Source organism: Lacerta agilis, chromosome 8 (assembly GCF_009819535.1).
Source record: "Lacerta agilis isolate rLacAgi1 chromosome 8, rLacAgi1.pri, whole genome shotgun sequence".
Taxonomy (NCBI): Eukaryota; Metazoa; Chordata; class Lepidosauria; order Squamata; family Lacertidae; genus Lacerta; species Lacerta agilis.
In genome coordinates, this window is record NC_046319.1 from 40178833 (window position 1) to 40203088 (window position 24256).

At 40.4% G+C, this 24256-nt stretch overlaps 1 protein-coding gene across 16 annotated transcripts in view; it reads right to left on the reverse strand.

Moving 5' to 3' along the window:
- The window catches only part of NFAT5 (nuclear factor of activated T cells 5), a 55446-nt gene that overhangs the window by 18118 nt on the left and 13072 nt on the right, over positions 1-24256 (reverse strand). For 9 of the 16 annotated variants that reach the window (XM_033158840.1, XM_033158839.1, XM_033158848.1 and 6 more), the window contains exons 2-6: positions 20122-20247; positions 13518-13629; positions 8368-9463; positions 3306-3498; positions 1784-1974 (exon numbers count right to left, since the gene is read on the reverse strand). In XM_033158840.1, coding sequence (XP_033014731.1) covers positions 1784-1974; positions 3306-3498; positions 8368-8969 — 986 coding nt within the window. In that variant the 5' untranslated portion in view covers positions 8970-9463; positions 13518-13629; positions 20122-20247. Of the gene's footprint in view, positions 1-1783; positions 1975-3305; positions 3499-6156; positions 6674-8367; positions 9464-13517; positions 13630-20121; positions 20248-24256 lie in introns of those variants that run through there. The other 7 variants (XM_033158841.1, XM_033158842.1, XM_033158843.1 and 4 more) reach the window with 7 other exon arrangements.

Below are 24256 nucleotides of genomic sequence, written 5' to 3' on the forward strand. Positions count from 1 at the left end.
AGCTCCACATGGCAGACAGTTTATAAGAGCTTTGTGCTCACTAAAAGACAGCATTGTTTATTCCATCAGCAGTCACCGCTACTGAGCCAGCACTGTGAGAGCACTTCATCTTACAAAACTCTGCTAGTTTCAGATAGGAGCCCAGTTTAGAGCATTTTGACAAGAGCACAGCTGATGCATTCACCTAGCCTTGCCACCATTTCACTGGCAGCTTTCACAGTGTTAACTAGGGAGGCATACTTTTGTCCTGCCTTCCACCTCGCTTGTCTTACAGCTGTCACAAGAGAAACACCCCACAAGACAATGAAAAGTGGGGAGAGCTGCATTTTCCAGAAGAGTCTCTATAATGTCACTTTTGCCAATCAGTTATTTGTTGCTGTTTTTAAAAAAGAAGGATCTAAGAGTTCAGAATATGCCTTGTATTCTCTTCTTCATCTTATTTCCTTGTACAGTCATACCTCATGTTGCGAACGGTGCGGGTTACTTTTTTTGGGTTGCCCTCGCGCTGAACCCGGAAGTACCGGAATGGGTTACTTCCGGGTTTTGGCACTCACACATGCGCAGAAGCACTAAATCGCGCTTTGCGCTTGTGCAGAAGCGCCGAATCGTGATCCATGCGTGCGCAGAAGCGGTGCTGTGGGTTGCAAACGCTGCGGGTTGTGAACGTGCCTCCTGCACAGATCACGTTCACAACCCAAGCGTCCACGGTATCTAAAATGCTTTATAAACATTAAAAGTTAAAAGTTTTCATTGTATACAAAGTGCCAGCCTAAACAACGGAGGGAGCAGACTGTCTATCTTTTGGCACCCAACATGCTGGCAAGTAGTGCAATTCAACTGTTAAGATGTACTGTGGTACTTCGGGTTACAAACACCTCGGGTTACAAACACTTTGGATTACAGGTTCCGCTAACATGGAATTAGTACCTCGGGTTAAGAACTTTAACTCAGGATGAGAACAGAAATTGCGCGCTGGCGGTGCGGCAGCAGCAGGCGGCCCCATTAGTTAAAGTGGTACCTCAGGTTAAGAACGGTTTCAGGTTAAGAACAGACCCCCGGAATGAATTAAGTTCGTAACCAGAGGTACCACTGTATTGGTACATGAAAGGCTCCTCCACATTCACAGATTTCTAAGCAAACTGTGGCTGCACCATTAACTTCAGTAGTATGGGATGTTACATGCACTGAAATGCTGTGCATATAGCATTCTGACACAAAAGTGTCTGCTTACATGCATTTTGTGCAGACCAGAATCCCAAGAGCTCTAGATTGGGGCCAGTGTACAGGAAATAATTTAAGTCTATTCATGTAGTTCCCAGATTCACTGCCTTTTATTGCAATTCATAATGCCTGATCTGAGTAGATAGGTAAAGGGACCCCTGACCATTAGGTCCAGTCGTGGACAACTCTGGGGTTGCGGCGCCTATCTCACTTTATTGGCCGAGGGAGCCGGTGTACAGCTTCTGAGTTATGTGGCCAGCATGACTAAGCCGCTTCTAGTGAACCAGAGCAGTGCACGGAAACGCTGTTTACCTTCCCGCCAGAGTGGTACCTATTTATCTACTTGCACTTTGATGTGCTTTCGAACTGCTAGGTGGGCAGGAGCAGGGACCGAGCAATGGGAGCTCATCCTGTCACGGGGATTCAAACTGCCGACCTTCTGATCGGCAATCATAAAGAGCTGAAAGGGACCTCAAATTGTCAAGTAATCCAAAGCAGGAAATATGCTGCTACAGAATCACTGAGAGGCCCAGAAATAGTACAATGAAAAACAGTGACTTACGCCAGGGTCATGTTGTTGTTTGGATCCAAGCCCACCTCAATGACGGTGGTACCCTCTATGTCAACTTCTTTGCAGGGTGTGGTGTTTCGTCCTGTAACCCTGCAGGCCTGATAGAATCCATGAGGTTTCACCCGACCAGAGTCATTCCCCACAAAGACCTGCAACGTCACAGCCTCATTGTGACCTTCCAGCTAGAACCATAAAACAGGCAGGAAAGCGTTAATAGACTACAACAGGCAATGAAAATAATTTGCAAATATTACAATGTAAAGGTATTTTGAACATCAAAACACTAGTGTTAAAACCCAGTGGTGCACTGAAAGTCTTCTCTTTTCCAAAATAACAGCTCAACTCTTCAGTTGTTGCAGGCTATGTTAAACCAATTTAATTCCAGTTAACTATGCAATATCTCAGTTATACTTCCCTGAGTCTATCAAACAGGACTCAGAATTCTTGCTTATACACAGCAAATCTGCAATTTAGTTCCAAACTGAAATCCTTTCATCTTTATTCCGGTGTGTTTATTGTACTTTAATTATGCATCCATTCAGAAACAGTGGCATTTTCAAAAGCCTGTTAGAAATTAATGGACTTTCTAAACATGTGGTTATAAAATACAGAAACACCTCATCACAAAATAGTGCTAAACACGTCTAGATTAATAAATTCTTCAGAAACTGTACATGCACAAAAACATATAAAAGCAATTCAATCTGTACACTATTAACATACAACATCTTTCAAACTTTATATTTGTTCAGAAAGTGATATAGTTACAGTAAGTGACTGAAATATCTCTCCCCAAATAATCCATGCTATTTTTTGTTCTATTAGGTGTTTAACATCCACAAATATTCAAGGGCAACATGAGCAAAACAGAGAGCAATGATTTCCCCACCAGCTGGATTAGTAGCATGTTGTAATTCCTTGGTGCACTGTGGGGCTAAATGTTGAATGTCCCAGAAGTCTGTCCAGGCTAAAAGTTAGAAAGCCATTGTAGGCACAGAGCCCCATTCAGTTTTAGCACAGTCGTTGAGGGCTTCCTCACACCTTTTTCTGATGCACTATATCACAGCTTGCCTAGTTTCTGCTGAACAGCCCCACAGACAGTGCTCTGTGCATTCATTTAACCGTTAATTGCTGAGACCAGCTATTGGTCTATATTTGCACATCCTCCACTCAACAAGAAAGGCTGATCTGTACTAAACTAAGAAACATCCAGACCTCTACTCTCCAAACAACAAAAAAGCCACATCCCTAAGAAATATGGAACTACCCGGTATATACACAGATTCTAAATTAGTGCAATTTAAAACTTAGAATGACAACCTCAATACTGAAAAACACATCATGGCACTGGCAAGAGTTTGTCACTGCAGGGAAACCCATGAAGCCCTGGAGGACATAGTAAGTTTGTCTTTTGGCTGGAGTCAGGTTTGGCTGGGGATGAAGAACACTGGATTTTCATTTTCCATAAATGCCAGCACACTCTTGAATTGGCCCACCCCAAAAACTGGCCTACCTTTACGGTGGGGAATCCTTGTTGTGTTCTGTCTTTCACCGAGCCCCGACTGCCCTCAGTTAGGTAGCGAGCTCTGTGCTGTGTCTCTGGCTGCACCATTATCTTCAGCTCCTTGCCTTCACTTTTACCAGGGTACTGACCACATAACATGGGACTCTTCTTGCCTCCAGTTGTTTTTGGGGTTTCTGATGTTCTAAAGAGTTAAAGCAGACCAGTGATTTCAATTACCAGAGGCTTTCTTTAAAAGACAAGCACAACTGGGGTGGGGAGGGAAAAGAGAAAAGAACACAGATCTGGGCCATACTTAAATCTACCAATATAAAATCACAATACAAGACTGCAAACTGGGAAGAAATGTAGAAGGGGGTGTGTGGTTTCATGTACCGTACTCACAACAGAAATCCAGTACCTAAACCACATAGCCTGAAACCTAAGCCCCTTTGTTTTATGTAAGAATGTAAGAAAAATGCACACTGCTATTTAAGCAAAAATACCTGTATAAATCTAGTCAGCTGGCATGAGATGGCAGCCATCTTAAAACTGTTCATAATGCTTCCCTCACTAATTATCACCATTTTGAACAGTGGTCACTGTAAATCCCTAGACTATGTAATTAAATGCATAGAGCTGAGCAGAATTCACACTGTATATGCAAAATCCTGCATCCTTTAAGTGAAACATGAATTTTGAAATGGATATACTTAGGCCAATAAATCCATTTTAGGACTATTAAAACACAATATTCCTTTAATGACCATATTGATTGTGATAAAACTATTTATATTCTGGGCATCCAGGCCATATCCCAGACCACATGGCTGCTGGATGCTATTATTTGTGTCCTGTGATTATATCTGCTCCACTGTTCATTAGTTGTTTTTCTAATATACAAGTGGCCCAATCCAGCAGCACTTGAAACTTTCCACCAAATTAAAGAGAGAGCATATGTAACTCTCCCAGTGAAATCAATGGTACTTAAAATGTGATTGTGCCTACCTTTCCTGTAGCATAAATGAAATTATTAAAATAATAAAACACTGCACATCAATCTTCACCAGGCTGAAAACATTAAATGTTTTATTACAGTGATGCAGATTTAGCAGGAGTCGTCACTCATGGACTGACCTGATTAAACATTTTTCTATTTTGCAACACAAAGAAAGGGGCCTCTGGCCTTTTCAGAAGTAGATTATACAGAACAGCATCTAGCTGTTGCTAATGTACATTCTGTGTAGCATCCAAGGTGAAGAGAAATATTTCAGTGGTAAAAGAAAAGGCTTGCTTTGCTCCTGACCTTGCAGCAGTTCAAGTTTACAGACACTATATAGTGACGGACCAGTCTGATTTATTTCTTTTAGAACCATCACTTTAAGCTGCTGATTCTGCTCTAATGAAGTACAGTAATACATGCAACATGGCTCAGCCTCTAACCAGCAACATTGTTTAGAAACTCAATTGAATGGTCAGTTCCATAAATGAAACCAAATTGAAGAAGGCCCCCAAAGGGCACTGTCTTGCGGACATCCCTAGCTTCAAGATTATTAGGAATGCTGTTTCAACATGCCCTATCCCTGAAGTGGGCTTCTGTTTGTACAAGTCCTCAGTAGCTCACAGGGAGAATGGGAATGAATTGTGTGCTCTGCACATCTGAGTGCCTAAGTATATTTTAAGCTTGTCCTCTGTGAACCAAAAAGTACTTGTCTTCTTTATTGAACACCAGCATGTGCACTATAACATCAAACCAGGGGCATGGGCAGCCCTAAGCCAGTTCTCATAATACAGCACTGTGCAACTTAGAATGGGTCTACATCAGGACCTCAGTATCAGCTCACGAAGGCCTGGAAAATCATTCAAGAACAGCCATAATCAACACAGGAGTTTCATGGCTATTTCCAGAACTACGGATCTTTTAGTACTTAGTACATTAAGCTTTGTTAGTAAAGCTTCATAGAAAACACTGCTTGAAATGTCTGCTGTACTGGTCTGGAATGCCATAAAACCTGCATCCACCACTGTGCTTCTGCTACCAAAAGGCCCTGGAAAAAATGTAAAAATGTGTTTAATGCTGTTCTACCTCAATCGAAAAATCGTGGGTTCTTTTGTGTTTTGTGCTCAACAACTTTGGGGTTTGTCTAAAAAAACCCACAACTCAACAACTTTCGGGGTGTCTGGCAACCCTGTTTTAGGACTTCTCTCCAGGCTTCACGCACAGCGTGGAACACTGCTATGTAAAAAACTTTATGTACTGTATATTCTGGCGTATAAGACTACTTTTTAATCCAGGAAAATCTTCTCAAAAGTCGGCGGTCTTATACGCCGGGTAGAGAATCTGCGGTCGAGTATATCTCAAACTCTATATTTTAACAGGAAAAGTTGAGGGTCGTCTTATACGCCCAGTCATCTTATACGCCGGAAAATATGGTACAAATGGAATAGAATCTAAGCATGAAAAAACTCTCTCAATGGCACTTGGCAGGTAAGATATATTCTATGTTTAGCTATAGTCTAGCTCAGGGGTTGTCAACCTGGTCCCTTCAGGATTCTAGGTGGGCGGTAGGGGATTCTATGGCACAAGCTGAATCCTCCTTCCATCAAGCACTGGTGGGCGGTAAGGAAATTTTACCATCAGGAAAGATGCATTAGTGGGCGGTAGGTATAAAAAGGTTGACTACCCCTGGTCTAGCAAAAGTAGCAGCTGTACGAAAACCTATTTTAAAAAAGATGCTTAATCAGTTTTTGCACTTGAGGACAGGTCTGGATAAAATAAATCTTTTAAATCTCACGAGAGTTTCAAGTACATGAAGGCAGGCCTATAACACAGTAATCAAGAATCTGTGTTCACAATTTCCACCTAAATCTGCTCGTTCATAAGCAGTATGCATAAATCAACTGCACAACTAGAACTTCTCCTTCTCATCCTTGAGAAACTGAGTGGCATTTTAAGAGCCTTCTATGAATTTGCCAAAATTCTATATGCTGAAGGGGTCATCACAGTGTGACTCTGCTAAATACTCCTTCTCTTCCCATTTCTCATCAACGTCCAGGGATCTAAAATGTGAATACACACTTTACTTAGGTGCTACCGGTTAATATAAATTCCAGTAGGTTAGACAGGTATTTTATGAAACCCAGAACAACACCTCTAGTAGTCAAACACAGTTGTTTTCATTGTAGTACTTTGCCTTTTGTGATGACAACATTTGCACTGAGCTATTCAGGATGACTCCAGATATGTGTCTTGAATAATAATAAATTAACAACAATAATTTCTGTTACTATTATCATTATTACTATAAATGCTACTGGCTAGCTGCAGTACTCTTCCATGTACCACCTTGTTGAAAGAAAACTATATTGAGGTTCAAACCTGTTTAGCAAACCTGTCTAGGTTCTAATATCTGCTTAGCCATGAAGCTCAATGAGTAGTCCTTGAGCAAGTCACCAGCCTTGCTTGCGCAACAGAGTAAACCATGGTTAATGGTTAACCATGATCACACTTAAAAGGCGTGTTTAGCTTCTCTCTGCTTATGGGCCAAGGAAACAAACACCAATTCCTCCTCACTTTGCATTGCTTCCAAAGCAGGGAGCATGGTTTGTTTCACTCCAACAAACCACAATCAGTAAGCCAAAAACAAACCCAATAGGGCTTACTTCCAAGTAGACACACATAGGATTATTGTACACTGTTAATCTCAAGAAACCAAACTTACTTCTTTGAAGAACTCACCACTTGAAGAAAACCTTCCCTGTATCTATTTAGTTTGAATAAATTCTGGCAATGCTTGCCAATTTTGAAATTTGCAATACAAGCATAAAACATTTTACTTTATGTCTGCCCTCTCGGAGTTTTTATCAGCTTTGTCCAAGGAAAACACTCTGCTATGTTGCAAAGGCTACCAAATTATAACAATGCTGCAGTGGCAACATAAAATACACTCTGTAGAGTTTATTATAATCTACCTTTACAAAGTTATATTTTAAGTATGGAACTGGATCAACAAAGGGTACACAAACTGAAGGTGATTTTCCTACAGATGGGAAGGTGTTTCCTATCTGCACAATATTCACCAACCTAAGGATAGCTTTGTGAACATACCACAAACACATACAGAAAATAAAATAATCCCACTGTTTATTATGAGCTACAAAAATAAACAGTACTGGAAACCAGTGGGCAATCACTTGGATCCCAATATTCCCCTGTATGAGCTCGGGGGGGGGGGTGTTTCTTCAGGTAACTGCACTCACCTCTCTAGTCTGAAGGTACCCTATCCTTCTGTAGCCTGTTTTAAACTGACACTGAGGTTGCAGATGGAGAGAAACGGTGACACACACAACCTTATGAGTGGAATTGTATTCTGCTCATGCAGCAGGACCTTTGGATCCAAGCCACTATTTCTAAATTGAGATGCAATTAAGTGAAAAGTGTGAAGTGGAAAAGATGAGAACCACCCACCCAGGCATGACTACAGACAAAACAACAGCAACACACACACACACACACAACCGAGAAGCACACAGCAAAACAGGATTAGAGATTTATTTCTGAAAAATCAAATACATAACTGAAGTGACATGGAACACAAATTTGGTTCAGTATATTTTAACATTTTAGTAAGTGTTAATATAATAAGATCAAAATCAGCTGTCTTTAATTGATGGAGAGAGTGAAACAGAAGTAGGCGAAGTGCAGATTCCTTATAAATAGCTTTGAATGGTACTGTTGAGGAAGACATGGAGGAGCCGATCTCAGCTTCAGGGATTACATTTTTTAAAATGCTTTTATTGAAAAGCTTCCTATTCACTAATCAGTTTCCACAGGGAATAGCTAGACAACAGTTCCAGGACAGATTAGTTCAATAGTTGCTAAATCAGACTAGAATATATATTCATATGTAAACCTTGCATTTTAGCATAAGAAACCATTGAACTTAGTTCCAGATTATCACCTCTCCTGTATTTCTCAGTGTGAACCTGAGCTGAACACTAGGGAAAAGTCAAGGTAATGCTTTTAGCTTGTTTTTTAAACATATGTTGATAGAACTTAAAGGCAGATACCAACCCATTTCCTGCTTTCGAGTTGCTTTTGCTGTCCGTGCTGAGCTGAGAAAGGACATAATGAGGCGCTTTGGCACTGTCAGCATCAAAGATATCCATGGTTGACTCTTCACAATCTCGCCGTTTGATCCCCGGTCTCTGCTTTGGATTTCGTTTACGTGATTTACGTGGCACCTCAGTGTTATCATTGTAGGAACTGGTGCTCATGTTACTGAAGTTGGAGGGGGAATCCTCCATCCACATACTGCAGCTTTGCTCAGATTCCAATCCGCACCCCTCATCCTGGCAGGACATCCGGCTGTTGTCCAGCAAGTCCTCTGGTGGTGGTGTGATGTACAGGACTGTGTGCCTCTTCGGTGTGGACTGTTGCTGCTGCTGCTGGGCTGTGTTATTGGTTAACTGCTTGTCACTTACCCCTCGGTTACTTACCCCCATGGCTGAGGAGCAGCTCTCCACTTGCATAGCTTTGCTGTCAGTGACTGAGGTAGAGTAAATGGTGGGACTGGAAGAGGTGGTAAAGGAGCTGCAAGCACCGCCCATGGAGGAAGAGGAGGGAGCTGAAGAAGCATCTGCGGTGTACAATTCAGAAGTAAATACAGGGTACATGATCCCAACTGTGCTGGCTATAGCAGTCCCTTTGAAGTAATGTGATTAGTGAACTGATTTTTCCCCCAAATGAATGTTTTGGAATTTGGCTTGTTTTTGAATTTAAACACTTCAAGTGATATAAGGCTTAAGCAACACAGAAGTATTCTGAAAAGTGTCCAAATGATACTTCCATTTTTGTGCATGTGGCAATCAGACTTTTTTTCTTTAAATTTTCTTTAAGTCATAAAAAGGCTGCAAGCAAACAAGGGCGCTTTTATTGCCTCAGCTGGACTATGAGTTTAAGCCATTTTATCTAAAATGATAGGAACCCCAATGCAAGACATGTGTCAATGCTTTTAGGCCACATTCCATGCCAATCAACCAGCATCTGAAATTTTTGAAAAAGGTGGGACTGTGCTTAGCCACAAAGTATTAAAATAAGTTTCTAACCTATGAAGCAGAGAACTACAGGTCATTTTTAATGCAGACACTCCCTGCTTCAGAGGCAAATCCTGGAATAAAAATATGAGAAAATAAATGAGAAGAGAGCTGCTCATTATTCCAGATATTAACTATTAAATGAGAAATGAAATACAAAAATAACATAACTGCAACAAAATGGAACTGGTACCAATCACCATTTATGGCTTTTAAAAATTAATCAGCTGAGATTTGAAATCAGAGCATGCTGGTAAGAAAATGGAAGAGGCATGATCAAGTCACCTCCCTATGTGTTAGTTCAAGTCCATAAAAATATAAAACAAATTAAAGCCACCCAGCATTACTGATGGCATAAGTAGCAACCCATGTCTCAGCAAAAGGAACATTATTAGGGTTGATGGCTAAATAACTACCAGGGCAGGTGCTGGCCTAAGAATTAGTTACTGGTATGTGTTTGCGACTAGGGCTTCTTAAAAGCAGGTTAGGCAAGAAGAATGCATAGATAAATATATTTAACTGGCCACAAAGCCTTCATTTCTCAGCAGTGTCCTGAAGTCAAAGTAATTGCTCTGTGCTAAGGAGATTGTGGGCTGCAGCTCTCTGCATGTATCTGAGAATGCTACTAAATAAAAAAATGGCCCACCAGCTTAAGACATCTCTCTATTCCAGAATAATTAGCTAAATAAATAGCTGTATTAAGTTGATAGCACTACCTGCTGAAGGGAGCAAACAAGATTGGTAAAACTTCTGTTAACTATAAAAAGGAAGGTGGCTTCTGATGACTCAATGAACAGAATTTCTGTGTATAAACTGAAAGGGTCAGAAAAAGGAATTAAGATTGTTGCAGGTTCCCTTTCTTTTAAATGCATTCAATATGCAATAGTATACTTAAGGTACAGAAAAAAACATAACTGACATACTGAAAATGTTAGTATTGCATTAAGAAGCCCAATAAATATAGACTAAAGCAAAACAGATCAATCTTCTGTTTAGTTTTAGTTATGAAGGTTTCAGATGTGAATCTATCAGTTAGGTAACAGTGCACTCTTCCCTTAGTACTACCCCCCCCCCCCATTCTCCAGCCAATCTCTGGAATAATCTGGAGCCACTGACAGATACCAGTTCCATTTTCCAGCTTGTTCCTTGGCAAATGCAGTGGCTGAAATTGGAAATTTCAGTCACTCAGAACTGCATTTTAATTATAAAAAAAAACATTTTCCAAGTCCTTTTTGTATCATGCATTAATGCAATGCTTTTCTTAGAAAGATGTAAAGTTTGCTAATTTCAGTGACTATATATAATTGCTGATTTGCAGCCACTTTGAGTTGAAAAAGTTTGCTATGGGACATTATTTTTTTACCTAGTTTTGTTTAAAATAGCACTAACTTTCATTTGCTTTTAAACGGTCACCCACCGAGAAATGCAAAAATGCGGCTAGCATGTATCAGATGTACTGCATGCACTGTAAAACATGCAGAAAGAATGCTCTAAACTTGCATCGCTGCAGACAATCCTTTCCCCCGCTCTAGTAGCACCCCACCCCGAAAAGAAACTCCATGCAGAATATGACCATCTCTGGATTCTTCCCCAAACAAAGATGATCATACAAGGCTCAGGCATTAGTAGGGAGGCTGCCTCATCTTTGATTTAAGGTGCAGAGAGCTTACACACTTCAGCTGTGTGTTTGGCACCAGCCCATTATGCTGATCTGTGAATAGTGTGGATAAAAATGTTCCTATCTAAAATGGAAGAGTTTGGAACTTTCACACCAGTAGACACTGGGGTAGTTATGGCAGGCAGGATTAGCAGCCTGAAGAGGGAATTCATATAAATAAAATGCTACTAAGAAAGCCAAGGTATGCTAATTTTATCAAGCAAAGTATTAGCACCAAGTTAAAAAGCTTGAAACCTGTGTTAAATAAATAGTAACTTCCTTAAAAGGAAATTCTCCAATTAGTATAGTTTTGCAGATAATTTGAAAAACACAGACTACCAGGACCCTACTTTTTTGCTACCCCTGTGAATCAGTCATGTGGACTGCAACCAAATAATTGTTTGGTTTACTTAATCACATCTGTGCCAAGTTATAAACTAGAAGCTTTAAAGCTTAAAAATAGCCAAATTTAGTCACACCAATGAAAAAGAACTAATTATATGACTTTATACCAATATTAATATAACCCAGGCCCAACATCCTACTATTGCATTTGAAGTTAGGCAGGTGGACCTCTTTACTTTTGTAGCTGAAAAGGCTCAGGAAATGATTGATGCATTACACATCAGTGAGATAAATGTTATTTTTTCAGGTAGTGTATACATAATTTGGATGTGGTGTTAAATTCAATCTGAAAAAGTAATGGCAATCCCTTGACTGATCACTCCATACTAAAGCAGTCTCAAACCCTTTTCATTATTAACAAAAATGTCCTTTCAACTGAGCCCAAGTCATGGCAATAAGAGTGCCAGCCATTAAGAGTTAGCCAAGTCCAAGACATAAGGAAATTGGCTTTCTCTAGGAAGGTGGTCACCAGAAAGTAACCCCTCATATTCCCACTTTGCAACCTTAACCCAGAAACACAGTCCTCCCACTTTAAGCATTTTCCTTTTACTTCTAGAATAGGATTTACTTTCTAGGACCCAAGAGACACAGCTCAATAAGCACAAACTCAATGTTTGGGGAGGGTTGGATATTTTTACTGCATTTTGTTAAATACAAGATTACAGTCTAACAAGGTTCAGTTTCAGTTACATTTTAAAGCCATTTTAGAATTACAATCACATGCCAAGAATGTTTTATGACAGTCTCCAGAGGCATGGCAACAAAAACTACAATACACAGTATCTGTGCAAGTCATTTTATAATTAACTCATCCAAGATCCAAATAGGACAGATCACACTGGAAGTTAAAAGCCCTTTGAGCTCCAATAACATCAACAGTCAAAGATGAAATAAATACGTAGTTCAAGAAAGAACAACAAGCTCCTGCACCCTTATCGGCATCTGCTTCAGTTCTGTCTTAGAAACAAAGGACACAAAGCAAGCCTGTGCAGTGCATTGCAAGTAATGGCCACCCCTGCTCTGTGCTACAAGTGACAGCTCATGTCAGTTTGCAAAGACCCCTTGCTTTCCAGGTACTAGTAGCTTTTAACCTAAATAAGCATTTTGTTTTTATGGCAGTGAGGCAGTTTTTTTAAGCCTCTCCTCTCCTCAGAATAAGATCTAGGAGCTGAGAATCAAGAGGTTATGGGCAGCTTGGGTTACTAGCTAAAGCTACAATAGCTTTATACAACCTTGGGAGACTAAGACTCTAAGATTTTAAGCCCTTTTAAAATTCTCTGTCCTCCATCAGCTCACTGCTAGTTTCAGAGAGATTTGCTATCTTTAGGCAGAGCTTAAAGGAAGCCATTTCTTGCCCTCAGGTATTCTCTTAACATAAGCCCTTCAGGGCTACAAGGCTTTTCAAGAAGACTAAACATCAATTCAAGTGATGAGAAAACTAACAGGCAAGCTACCCTGCAATGCAAAGTCACCTTCCAAAGTGGAGAACATGAGAGATCAAAAAGCTAAGGCCTTGGATGCCACCTGTATATGAACCACTATTATGTACAAGCAGCTGGTGGAAGAACTCACTGCTTTCCAGAAACTGGCACACTTGCCATGCTATTTGCTGTTCAGAAAACAGAATGAAAACAATAAGCATCAACAACACAGGGTGAACCCATGGCATTTTGATAGACTCAATCCCCAGAGCCTATCCCTACACAAATGTCATTTATGAACCTTGCATTTTCTATTCTTGGCAGTCTCCACTTCCAATATTGCTCACATCTTTCTGTGGGTTAATTTTGCAGGACCAGTGAATTCAGAGCAGACAGTTTTGGAGTAAAGACAGAAGGACACGAGCCATTGTGTTGTCAAAGGCAGAGGGTATGAACCGGGACAAGTGGCTGCAAACTGCTTCCGACACCTTCTGTGTCAACTTGGCTGCTTACTTTCTTCAGCTTCATTTATTGATGTAAAATCAAAACTTTATTAAGAGTTTAACTTCAGTCAATCCACTATTTATAACAAAACAAAAGAAAAAGAAAGGAAAGACTTATGAAGAAGTCTGAAACAAGACCGACCTATACCCTGGGTGAGATTGGATGGGTTAAGTGTCTCTGGTACTATTGTCTTCACTATTGACAGACACTGTCACACAACCCACCACACGATGCCTGTCTCTGAATGGCGGAGCTAGAATGCAAGTTAAGTGTATTAATAGAGAAAACAGCTAGCATCCCAGCAAATATCATAAAAGCCAATCCAATTTACTTAAAAGTTCAAGTCAGATTCAAAGTAGGTTGGTTACTTACATTAAACCCCAAACAATTTAAAATTCCCCATTACATTCACATGCCAAAACAAGTATTATTTACCACAATTGAAAACAGGATTCAGTCTGCTTTGACAGACGGGAAATCTATCTTTGACACTCCATATTACAGAATGCACAAGTGGTTATTTCTTACCTGGAACATTTGTTGGGTGATTCATGTTCACCAATTCAGACTAGGTGGTCTGCCACTCAAGAGCGACAATCAGATGCAATCAACCAGCAAGCATGAATTCCGGGCCCTCATACTTATTTATCCTGCCCAGACACAAGGAAGTGCTGCATTGTCTTGATCAATAAACTTAACATTTCTCCAGAAAGGAAATGACTGTCCTTTCTGGTCAGTCTTTACAATATGTGATAATAGTTTGGTAAATTTTTCACACTAGTCATCATTTCTATGAAGCTGGTAAGGGGCACATGATAATCTCACAAGTGTTCTTACCATAACCATAAGCAAAACCCTGCAACTACTGCTCAGTGGAAACATTAGACTGACAGCTAACAAACTCACCCCAAATCTATCCTGTTAAAACAAATGTGTTTTGTTCAAGAGCAAATATAACTGATCAGTCAAGAAAAAACCTCAGTAAAGCATGAGACTCTTGATCTCAGGGTCATGGGTTTGAGCACCATGTTAGGCAAAAGATTCCTGCATTACAGCAGGTTGGACCAGATGACCCTTGTGGTCCCTTCCAACTCTACAATTCTATAATTCTATGAGAAGAAGAAAAAAGAGTTTTAACTGGATAAAAAGAGGTAGGCACTGGCAAACCACATATTTACTTTTACTGGATTTAGTGCAAAGAAGAAAGCAGGTATAATGTATGTAGCAAGGGTCCTTGTGCAGTGTATGGTGAAGAACATGACTAAGCTTAAATTGTACATCCCTAAAGCAGCCACCAAAGTCTCAAAAAGCTAACTAGACAATGAACTCTGCTATGCCTCTCTGGAGTCATATGTGTGCCAGTGTGTGTCTAAAACTATTGATGCTGTATAGTTAGATCACACAGCACAATGTCAAACAACACAACCTGCCTTTAGAAGACAGATAAGAATCCCTTCTAGTCTCCTTTTTGCCAAATACACACACAACATAAATCACTATCTTAAAAAATGTGATTTATCTCCTGCTCTTTCCACTGATATGTAAGAATCTTGCCAGTTTTTAACCTATGTGAATTTGAAACTTCATCAGAATTATATTGTACTCTGAGGTATAATGCACATTATCATGCAAATTAAGCCTCATGTCACATTAACCATGTCAAAAGTGAAAGTATAAGATCAAGGCTTTATAAAGAGTAGCTACAAAAGACAAATGAACCCTTTGCTATTATGGACTGAAATATAGTCAAAATGACCTAAGATGTGTTTTTATACTCAGTTCTGAGCAACTACGTGCCCCTAATATTTCTAGTTTAAAGTGCCTTCCTTGCGAAAATTAAAAATAAATTTTGGTACCGCCTTAGACTACACCAATGGTACAAATAAATTAAAGGAGCACTTATTGCTGCATATTTTTTTCAAAATTATTAAAAACAAGGCACTTGACCTTTTCCCACCTTCTGAAGGTCATGGCCCTTCATTCAAGAGAGATGTGCATGGTGTTTTTAAGACAGGGGTAGGCAAACTAAGACCCAGGGGACAGATCCGGCCCTATCGCCTTCTAAATCTGGCCCATGGACATTCTGGGAATTAGCATGTTTTTACATGAGTCTAGTGTGTCCTTTTATTTTAAAATGCATCTCTGGGTTATTTGTGGGGCCTGCCTGGTGTACTTACATGAGTAGAATGTGTACTTTTATTTAAAATGCATCTCTGGGTATTTGTGGGGCATAGGAATTCTTTCTTATTTCTTTTTTCAAATATAGTCCGGCTTCCCACAAGGTCTGAGGGACAGTGGACCGGCCCCTGCTGAAAAGTTGCTGACCCCTGTTTTAAGACATTTGTTGTGATGCTATAAAGTTTAATATAAACTGTGAAAGGGAGGTTGGCAGATATATGTTGGAGTGAAAAGCGACCACTTTGAGACTGGTCATTTCTTAGACGCATTCTTGAAGCACTGCTTCTTCCTACTTAGCAAACACATTAAATGCTAGTATCCTGCTAAGAAACACTGTTTGCACCTTCTGGCAAGAGACACTTAGAAATAAACTGGCTGCACAGAAAGGATAAGCTCTCACTCACTCTCTCCACACACACACAGAGAGGTGTTATCAAGGACGTATCTGCCTTCTAAGAGATAGACAACTCTTCCCAACTTAACTATATACTGTATAGTTCATCATGAAAGTTCAGAAACTAAGCTCAGAACTATGTTAAAATTAAGAATTCATAGCTGGTTAATTTACAAAGAAACCACCCTCATGTATGGATTGATGAATATGAAACACACCTTTTATGTTAAAATAATCAAATGTGCTCTTAAAAGGACCAATTACCCAAGACTCAGTTTTAAAATCGTTTAGGACGATTTGAAAATTGGAAGCCAAACAGTAATAGCAGAACTAGCAGTCTGTTGCTGCAGGCCCTCATACTGAAATCAGCCAATCCTGTTCCTCCAGAAATCTGAAGTTAACTGCAGGAAAATCTTTAGTAACTGCTTATGTGTCCCAGAACCTCAGATCAAGCACCTGAAAGAAAACCTGGGGCAATCTGATTTGCAGCCAGATATTGTGTCACCCTGTGGCTAGGGAAGCAGAGAACAAATGAAGTAAGTCTTAAATGAGGAAAATACTTTTTACCAGCTCTCTCCTCTTAATCTAGTCACTTGGCACCAGTAATGGCAACTGTGTCAGAAAGCTTAAATAAAGGGGAGGGAGCTCTACATGTAGCCACAAAACACAGAATATTTGCTTGGGTCTTCATGAAGAAACTGCAACCAGCTTTAAAAAGAGTTGCTTTTAGATTCTTACTGATTATAAAAAAGCACAAAACTGTCCCATCAGGCTTAAATAGAGTAGATACAACAGATTTGCACAAACAATAAGAGTTTTGTTTTTCGGACATAAAAGGAATGGGCTCCCGCAGTTCTAGATTGTCCAAGGTCACCTTCCCCCTCCCAGCCACTTGACAATGTGGCCGATTGGAAGCTATCCTTGTCTGCTGATGAAAGGACTAGAATGAGTGATGAAAGTGATGCTTTGTCCCATTTTATAACTGATTTCAATCTCAAACCCTCTCCACAACCCCCACCAGCATAACTCCCATCTTCCCAAAGTCCCTGAGCTATACTGCCCTTTGAAAACTGGGATGGTTCAGTCGGTAGAGCATGAGACTCCTAATCTTATGGTTGTGGGTTCAAGGGTCCAGGTGGGCAAACTATTCCTGCACTGCAGGAGGTTGGACTAGGTGACCCTTGCAGTCCCTTCCAACTCTATAATCTCTATCATTATTTCTGCAGAAGAGAAGGTCAGGCACAACAGCTCCTGTACAGAGAGCACAATACCTTGAATGTTAATGTGGTGCCTGCTTATGTTCCCCTCTTCATCTACAAGTAACAGTTAAAGAACTCTGGCATCATTCAGGGTCAAGCAGCGTGACCTCTGCATCCCGTTTTGGGGAAGCTTAGTACACCCAGCTGTAAAAGCCAAGTCAACTGCTTCTTCAAAGGAAGAGGGTTTGGCCCACACTCTGAACTAGGAAGAAACTCCTGGGAAGAATTAGCCCCCTCCTGATAAATGGTTTCTAATGAAAGACTATGAAGACCACCCAGAATTCCAGAGTTTTGAATGCTAGGTCCTCCTAAAACTAACTATAGCCAATGACTACAATATATTCTTTTGTTGTGCCTTTTGCCTTGCCGGTATAAGAAAAGGAGCAGAGTCACATGAATGCTCTGGCCCAAAGTTTCAGCTGGGACTCAGGATCCTCTTTGGGTCTATGGTATTGAGTCAATCCCCAAATGGCAGATACATGCTGCTGAGAAAAAAGAGATACACCATAATACCCGCATTGGTCTGTGGGCTTTAAGCTGAGTGACCTATTCAACAAGATTTCTTGTAAGCATTCATGTATTTGTGAAGGCTTACTCCTCTGAGGGCTTTCTCCTCAGTTCTCCATATCCAGAAGTAGCAGAACTCTCACTTCCACGATCCATACATGTTTGATTAATATTGCTCCTACCTGCACACAAGGTAGTTTCCTTCAATATATTTTTTAATTATTGGGGCTGGCAGAACTGAAAACCCACCATGCAGCCCCCTCCAAGTGTCCCTATTTTCCAGGGACGTCCCTGATTTAGAGAAGCTGTCCCTGTTTCTGATTTGATCCCAGAATGTCCCGCTTTTCCTTAGGACATCCCTATTTTCATTGAGAGAATGTAGGGTATGGAGTTGTTTGACTCCTGAGCCATCTGAAGGCAATCCTGTATAGGGAAGATTTTTAAAAATGTTTTTATGTTTTATTATATTTTTATATAGTTGAAAGCTGACTGGAGTGGCTGGGGCAACCCAGTAAGATGTGTGCGGTATAAATAGTAAAATTATCATTATGGAATGGGGCGTCCCTATTTTCATTGGAGAAATGTTAAGAGGGTATGCACCATGTGAATTCAAAAGAAATATTGGCAAGCTTCATATTGTTATCACGGCTATTTGTCTCTGTCTCTCTTCAGTATCCATCTCTGCTTATCTTGACTGATTTTCTTCCCAGCATGTTAAGGCTGCAATTTCTGAGTTAGCCTTTACAGCAATTTGATTGTCCTCTCTATAATTATCTGAAGTTGGAGCCTACTGTATCTACATTCAGCACTGCGCTGCAACTATAATAACTGTTTTAAAATAGACCAAGTCACTCACTTAAAACTTTTAAACTACAAATCTAGGGGCAGTCTCTATGATGAAAACTTAAGTGTGAACCACCCCTATGGAACAAACTGTAGGATGCTGACACAGTAATTGTATTTATTTGGCTTTAGTTGTTAAAGTTTTTTCAGTCAGAGAAACATTTAATCAATTAAACATTTAATACTATAGCAAGAGATAGAAAACAATATTGAAAAAGTATTCTGATTCAATTAATATGGTCCCCTATATAAATACCATATTGTGGAATATGCTAGTTTTTTTTTTTAGTTTTTGTTAATATGAACTCCCATAGGTTCAGTTTTTGAAAGGAAGTGGATTGACTGTCAGACAACTAATGCCTAGAAGTAACAGACACATAGTGTCTTCTCATCAGCTACATCAGATGCTTGAAAATGATCTCAAAATATGAAAATCAACAGTAAAGTATTTCTGTGGATTTAAAGTGCTAGCAGTTTTCAAAATATCTTGCAACTGTTGTTCTCTTTTGACTGAATTACCTTCTGAAGTGCCGAATGAAGCTATACTGGATGATTGTTAACTAAAGCAGTCTTGGATCTAATTACCAATCTCCCCAATACACAATTAATCCACAGATTTCATTGGGGAAAGTATTCAAATATATCAGCATTGAGCAGTGCTGTAAAGTTTTACCCTAGACTTAAGCCTTGTACTACCAAAACCAAGAGGCTCATTTTCAGTGTTGAACATACTAAAGAAGGCACTCCTATCTAAATTGAATGCACTTAACACATTGCTTAGATCCAGCTATGCTCTGATAATAAACATCCTTATGGAGAAGGCTAGACTAGGCCAGACACATGATGTTCTATTACAAATATTACATGGTCAGTCAAGCAATCTTGGCCCATGTGAGGAAAACCCTGGAGCACATCCATAATGAGGGTATTATAAGTTGGAGGCATTCCAGATGAAAAAGAATTTGAATGCCAACTGCCAATTCAGGTTGCCCATGCATAACAAAAACAGTTGTCATTCACCTAACAGGAGAAAATGATCCGCAAAAGGACTTTTATTTTAAAAGAACAAACTGTATGAGGCTGAATGGGTGATAACTTAAGTTTAAAAAATATTTTGGTAACTGGATTCAAACATACCTACATTTAGCAGGTATCAACTATCCCTTCACACGTCATCTAAACACTTCAGGACCAAACAGAAGTCATGTAGCGATCATTCACGGTTTCAACAAGCCATGTGGTGGTGGGGAAATGAAAGTAGAAGCACAAACCCAAAACACTGCTGCAGATTTCATTCTGTCCTGGTTTGCAAGGCAGCATCTCTGGCCCATTCAAACACTCCCATTAGTTCTAAACTGGCAACTACTACATCCAAATAGAATATTGAGGAGTCCAGCACCACCATAGAGGCAAAAGAGGAAATGTGCAATAAAATTTTGCCCTACTTCTAAGTCTAAGTTAGTCTTGTGGGGGTTTTTAAGACTGCACTTTTCCAGCACTGCTCATGCTGACAACAATATTAATATGCATTACGACCTTAATTTTACTCAAGTGGAGTACTTACCAGCAGCAACTACACCCCGGAGGGGGCGAACCTGCCTCACCACCACTTGTTTGACTCATGGATGCTACAGAGAGTTCTCTGGAAGGTGGTAACTGCAGCTCCTTGGGAGAAGGTCATAGACAGATTCTAAAATGAAAGGAAAAAAAAGTCTTAAGAAAACAAACAAATGTTCCTATATCTTGCTACCAAAAATAGCAGGAATGCTAGAAATCATGCTATGTTGGTATGCCTCAAATCTATGACAGAAATAAAAGGTTGTATTACCAGTACCAGAGATAAGCGTCCAAAGCCACTGAAAGAGTCTAGCAACCTACACAGAATTTCAGTAAAAGACTAAATCAAATATTTGGCATTTGTAAGAAATTCCATAGATACTAACTTTCCATCACAATTATGGCAATGTATGCCAACCAATTGCATTCACCAAATTTTACATGGCTTTTAAGGCTTTGGACAAGCATCTGAACGAGCACCAATTGTACCCTGACAAATCACAAACCAGCTTTTGGTGTGTACATGAACACTATCACACAATCACCCTTTGCATCCCTGCTCCAAACTATATAAAATTTATGAGCCACTAGAGACTAATATTGGGTAGTGCAAGAGTAATGGAACAAAACCTATATGGAAAGTATTACAAAGATTGTCTAGGAAGGAAATATAAGCAGTACACAAGCTCCTTGCTGGTTCCTGTTCAGATTTTTCCAGTAAGAAGCACAATGATTTTCATTTCTACTGAATGGTTAGAATTTGACCCTTAACAATCAACTCAACTCTTATAACTGACTCAATTTTCCTTTTTTACTATGTTCTGTCTCATATAAATCCATGTTTTTCATAAAAGCAGTCCTCAATATTCATGCCAACCAGCAACTAATTTACTTTAACAGAGATAATATATGTTTCTGATCCAGACAATCCATTTTTCTGATTCAAATAATGCACTGTATTTTTTTTATTACACAGATCACTAAGTTCTGGCTATTTTCATTCATTTTGCCTCAACTATACATTATAAACTAACACAAAACAGATGCCCAAATACATCCCATTTAACATCTGTTACATGGTTTTGTATTATTGTACAAATGGCAAGTTTTTAGCCTCAAACAACCTGGATAATAATGCTCCTAAACACCAACCACAAGGATAGGGGATTTGCATGAGACAAAGAGGAGGGTATTCCATGCTGCCTGCCTCCCAAATCAAAATGCCAATGAAGTTCTCCTGAGATGGGTTCACAGAGTAACTTCACAGAATTGTAAAATCCAACCTCAAAAGGAGAAAGAATGCTACAAACCCCTGAAAACATTCCTGGCTTGGATTAAAATTGGAATGAATCATCAATTTAGTTTTCATTACCTTCTCCAAGGAGTCTCATCTAGCATTAGTAATAACTTTCCATACAAGGACAGGCCCTTTATTCAGGTTTTAGAATCCAGGAGGGAAGCAATGGAATGCAGCCCACACAAGGCAACACTGGGCAACAGACTCTAGCTGTAGCCTTTGAACTGCAGTTGGCACTATGACTAGTACTGTAGTACAGAGTTAGAAGATACGTACTCTGCTAACCCTAACTCTTGAGGCATGCAAACAAGGTGAAATGTTACTCCTTGCAGGGGAATGAATGTGAGCATTATCTCCTTGCCAGAGCACCCTAAATATTCTCAAATCTGCCCTTGTGTAGGCACAGAAATCTCCCCCATTAAAATGTGTGTGGCTTAGAGAAAATAACTTCACTTAGATCTCTTTTTAAACAGTGATATAACAGCCTCTTTAAAACTAATCCACCTTTCAACTTGGGCCCCCCAAATTTCCTTGTAAGAAAAAGGCTTACTTTACCGGTAGATAGCTTATTTCAATACGTTTGTTGTTACAAGTTAACATTTTGCTTGCAGAAGGCAAAATAGGGTTCCAAGCAGACTTTACAATTCAAAGTATCTCAAGCACAAACAAAGAAAATGGCCATGCACTGATGGAAGAACACTTGCCTTAAAGGGTGCAGCAATAAAATTGTGGCTACTTTGCCCAGCCTTACACACCACCCACAGCTTACACCCAGTGTCCAAATGTTCTCGTCAGCACAGAAAAGAAACCTGCTGCAGCTGGAAGGAGGGCTGTGAGCAGAGGAAGAAGGGGGGTACATCAGTGCAGAGCCGTAGTGCGGGGGGGGGGGGGAGCTAGCCATGTTTTTTGCCTCAGGTGAAGCTTCCAGGGGGGCATCATTGAGGCTCCCAGCCTGTGTGTGTTTGTATGGGGGGTTGCCAAACTAGGCCTTTGACCCGAGTGAAGTAAAGCCTACTTTCACCCCTGGATCAGTGGACAGTGCTTTTATTCCCCCCTCCCAGCAGCTTTTTTTCTGCGTGAGGGGGGGCCAGCGAGGAGGGGGTGCCATGCCAGCGACAAGTGTGATGCCCCCTCCTCGCTGGCCAGCCCCTTGCGCCGAAAAAAAGCCGCTGGAAGGGGGGAACGGCGGGCAGGCCCCCATGCGGGGCCTGCCCGGTAGGGCAGGGTATGGGGGCGGCCAAAGTGTCACCCCCCCTCCCCTGGAACCCAGGGCAAAACCACCCCCGCCCCCTTGCTACGCCCCCTGGTCCCATGCCCTCAGCACATACTGGAGTACTCAGGGGAGGGGAGGGGACGGGAGTAGAAGTAGCTACAAATAATGGCTGGCTCCTTAGCCAAGTCACAATTTGTGGATCCCTTGTGGACAATAATTACCTAATTCCAAGATTAATGTTAAGAAAGTACTTCATGCCACAAGGTGTATGTCAATAGCCAATAGTTCAGGTGTTTATTTTATTGTCCATTTTAATGTTTTTTTTGTTTTTGTTTTTTTTCTAAATCACTTAGAGGTTCTATTTACAATCAAGCAGTATGTTGTTGTTGTTGTTCAGTCGTTCAGTCGTGTCCGACTCTTCGTGACCCCATGGACCAGAGCACGCCAGGCACCCCTGTCCTTCACTGCCTCTCGCAGTTTGGCCAAACTCATGTTAGTTGCTTCGAGAACACTGTCCAACCATTCTCATCCTCTGTCGTCCCCTTCTCCTTGTGCCCTCCATCTTTCCCAACATCAGGGTCTTTTCCAGGGAGTCTTCTCTTCTCATGAGGTGGCCAAAGTACTGGAGCCTCAACTTCAGGATCTGCCCTTCCAGTGAGCACTCAGGGCTGATTTCTTTAAGAATGGATAGGTTTGATCTTCTTGCAGTCCATGGACTCTCAAGAGTCTCCTCCAGCACCATAATTCAAAAGCATCAATTCTTCGGCGATCAGCCTTCTTTATGGTCCAGCTCTCACTTCCGTAGATTACTACTGGGAAAACCATAGCTTTAACTATACGGACCTTTGTCAAGCAGTATAGAAATAAATAAATACATAAAATTGGCAGAACCATCACATCTTTTGCCCAGGAATCTTTGCTGATTTTTGCTTTGGAATGCTGAAGGCAATTGTTTTGGAACACTTATTCTGCCAACAGTTTCTGCCCTGCAAAGATACAACATTCTTGTCCACTACAAGCTTGGGTCTCAACATGACTGGCAACTGCACTGGAAAACATACCAGTTGCATGCCTGATGCGCATTAGCTTTCTAAAAGATTATGACAGCCAAGAATAACTGCCAACATTCTACATATAATCTAGCAATTTACTACTGTATTGCTTGCTGAAATAAGCACATTAGCTTCTAGGTATAGGACTTTGTTCTAAGAAAAGAGAAAATCAGAACTTCCAACTATCAAGCACACCAGTGAATCTGAATTGTATTGTCACCTTCTTAGCTAGCATACTTTCCAAATGGGCTTTGTTATCCACCTTTGTTATACCTGAAACTAAAGGAGCACTATTTCCTTCTTAAATCATATTTTTCACATCATACATACCTTCAGTTACTGAAAGGGTTTAGAATGATTCTATCCCTTTAAGTAAAAGCCAAATATCTACCATCTGGTCAACATCTGTACACATCTCTTGTGCTGAGAACAGTAGAGCAAGTCAGCTATCAGAGCAAAACACAACAGCCAGAATGCAAAGAATTGCACAACTGAGCACATGCAACCAATATGGCTGTGGGCTTCTGCTTCTCTGTCAGAAGGCTACCATGCTATAGAGCAAACCACTCTTTTGAAATGG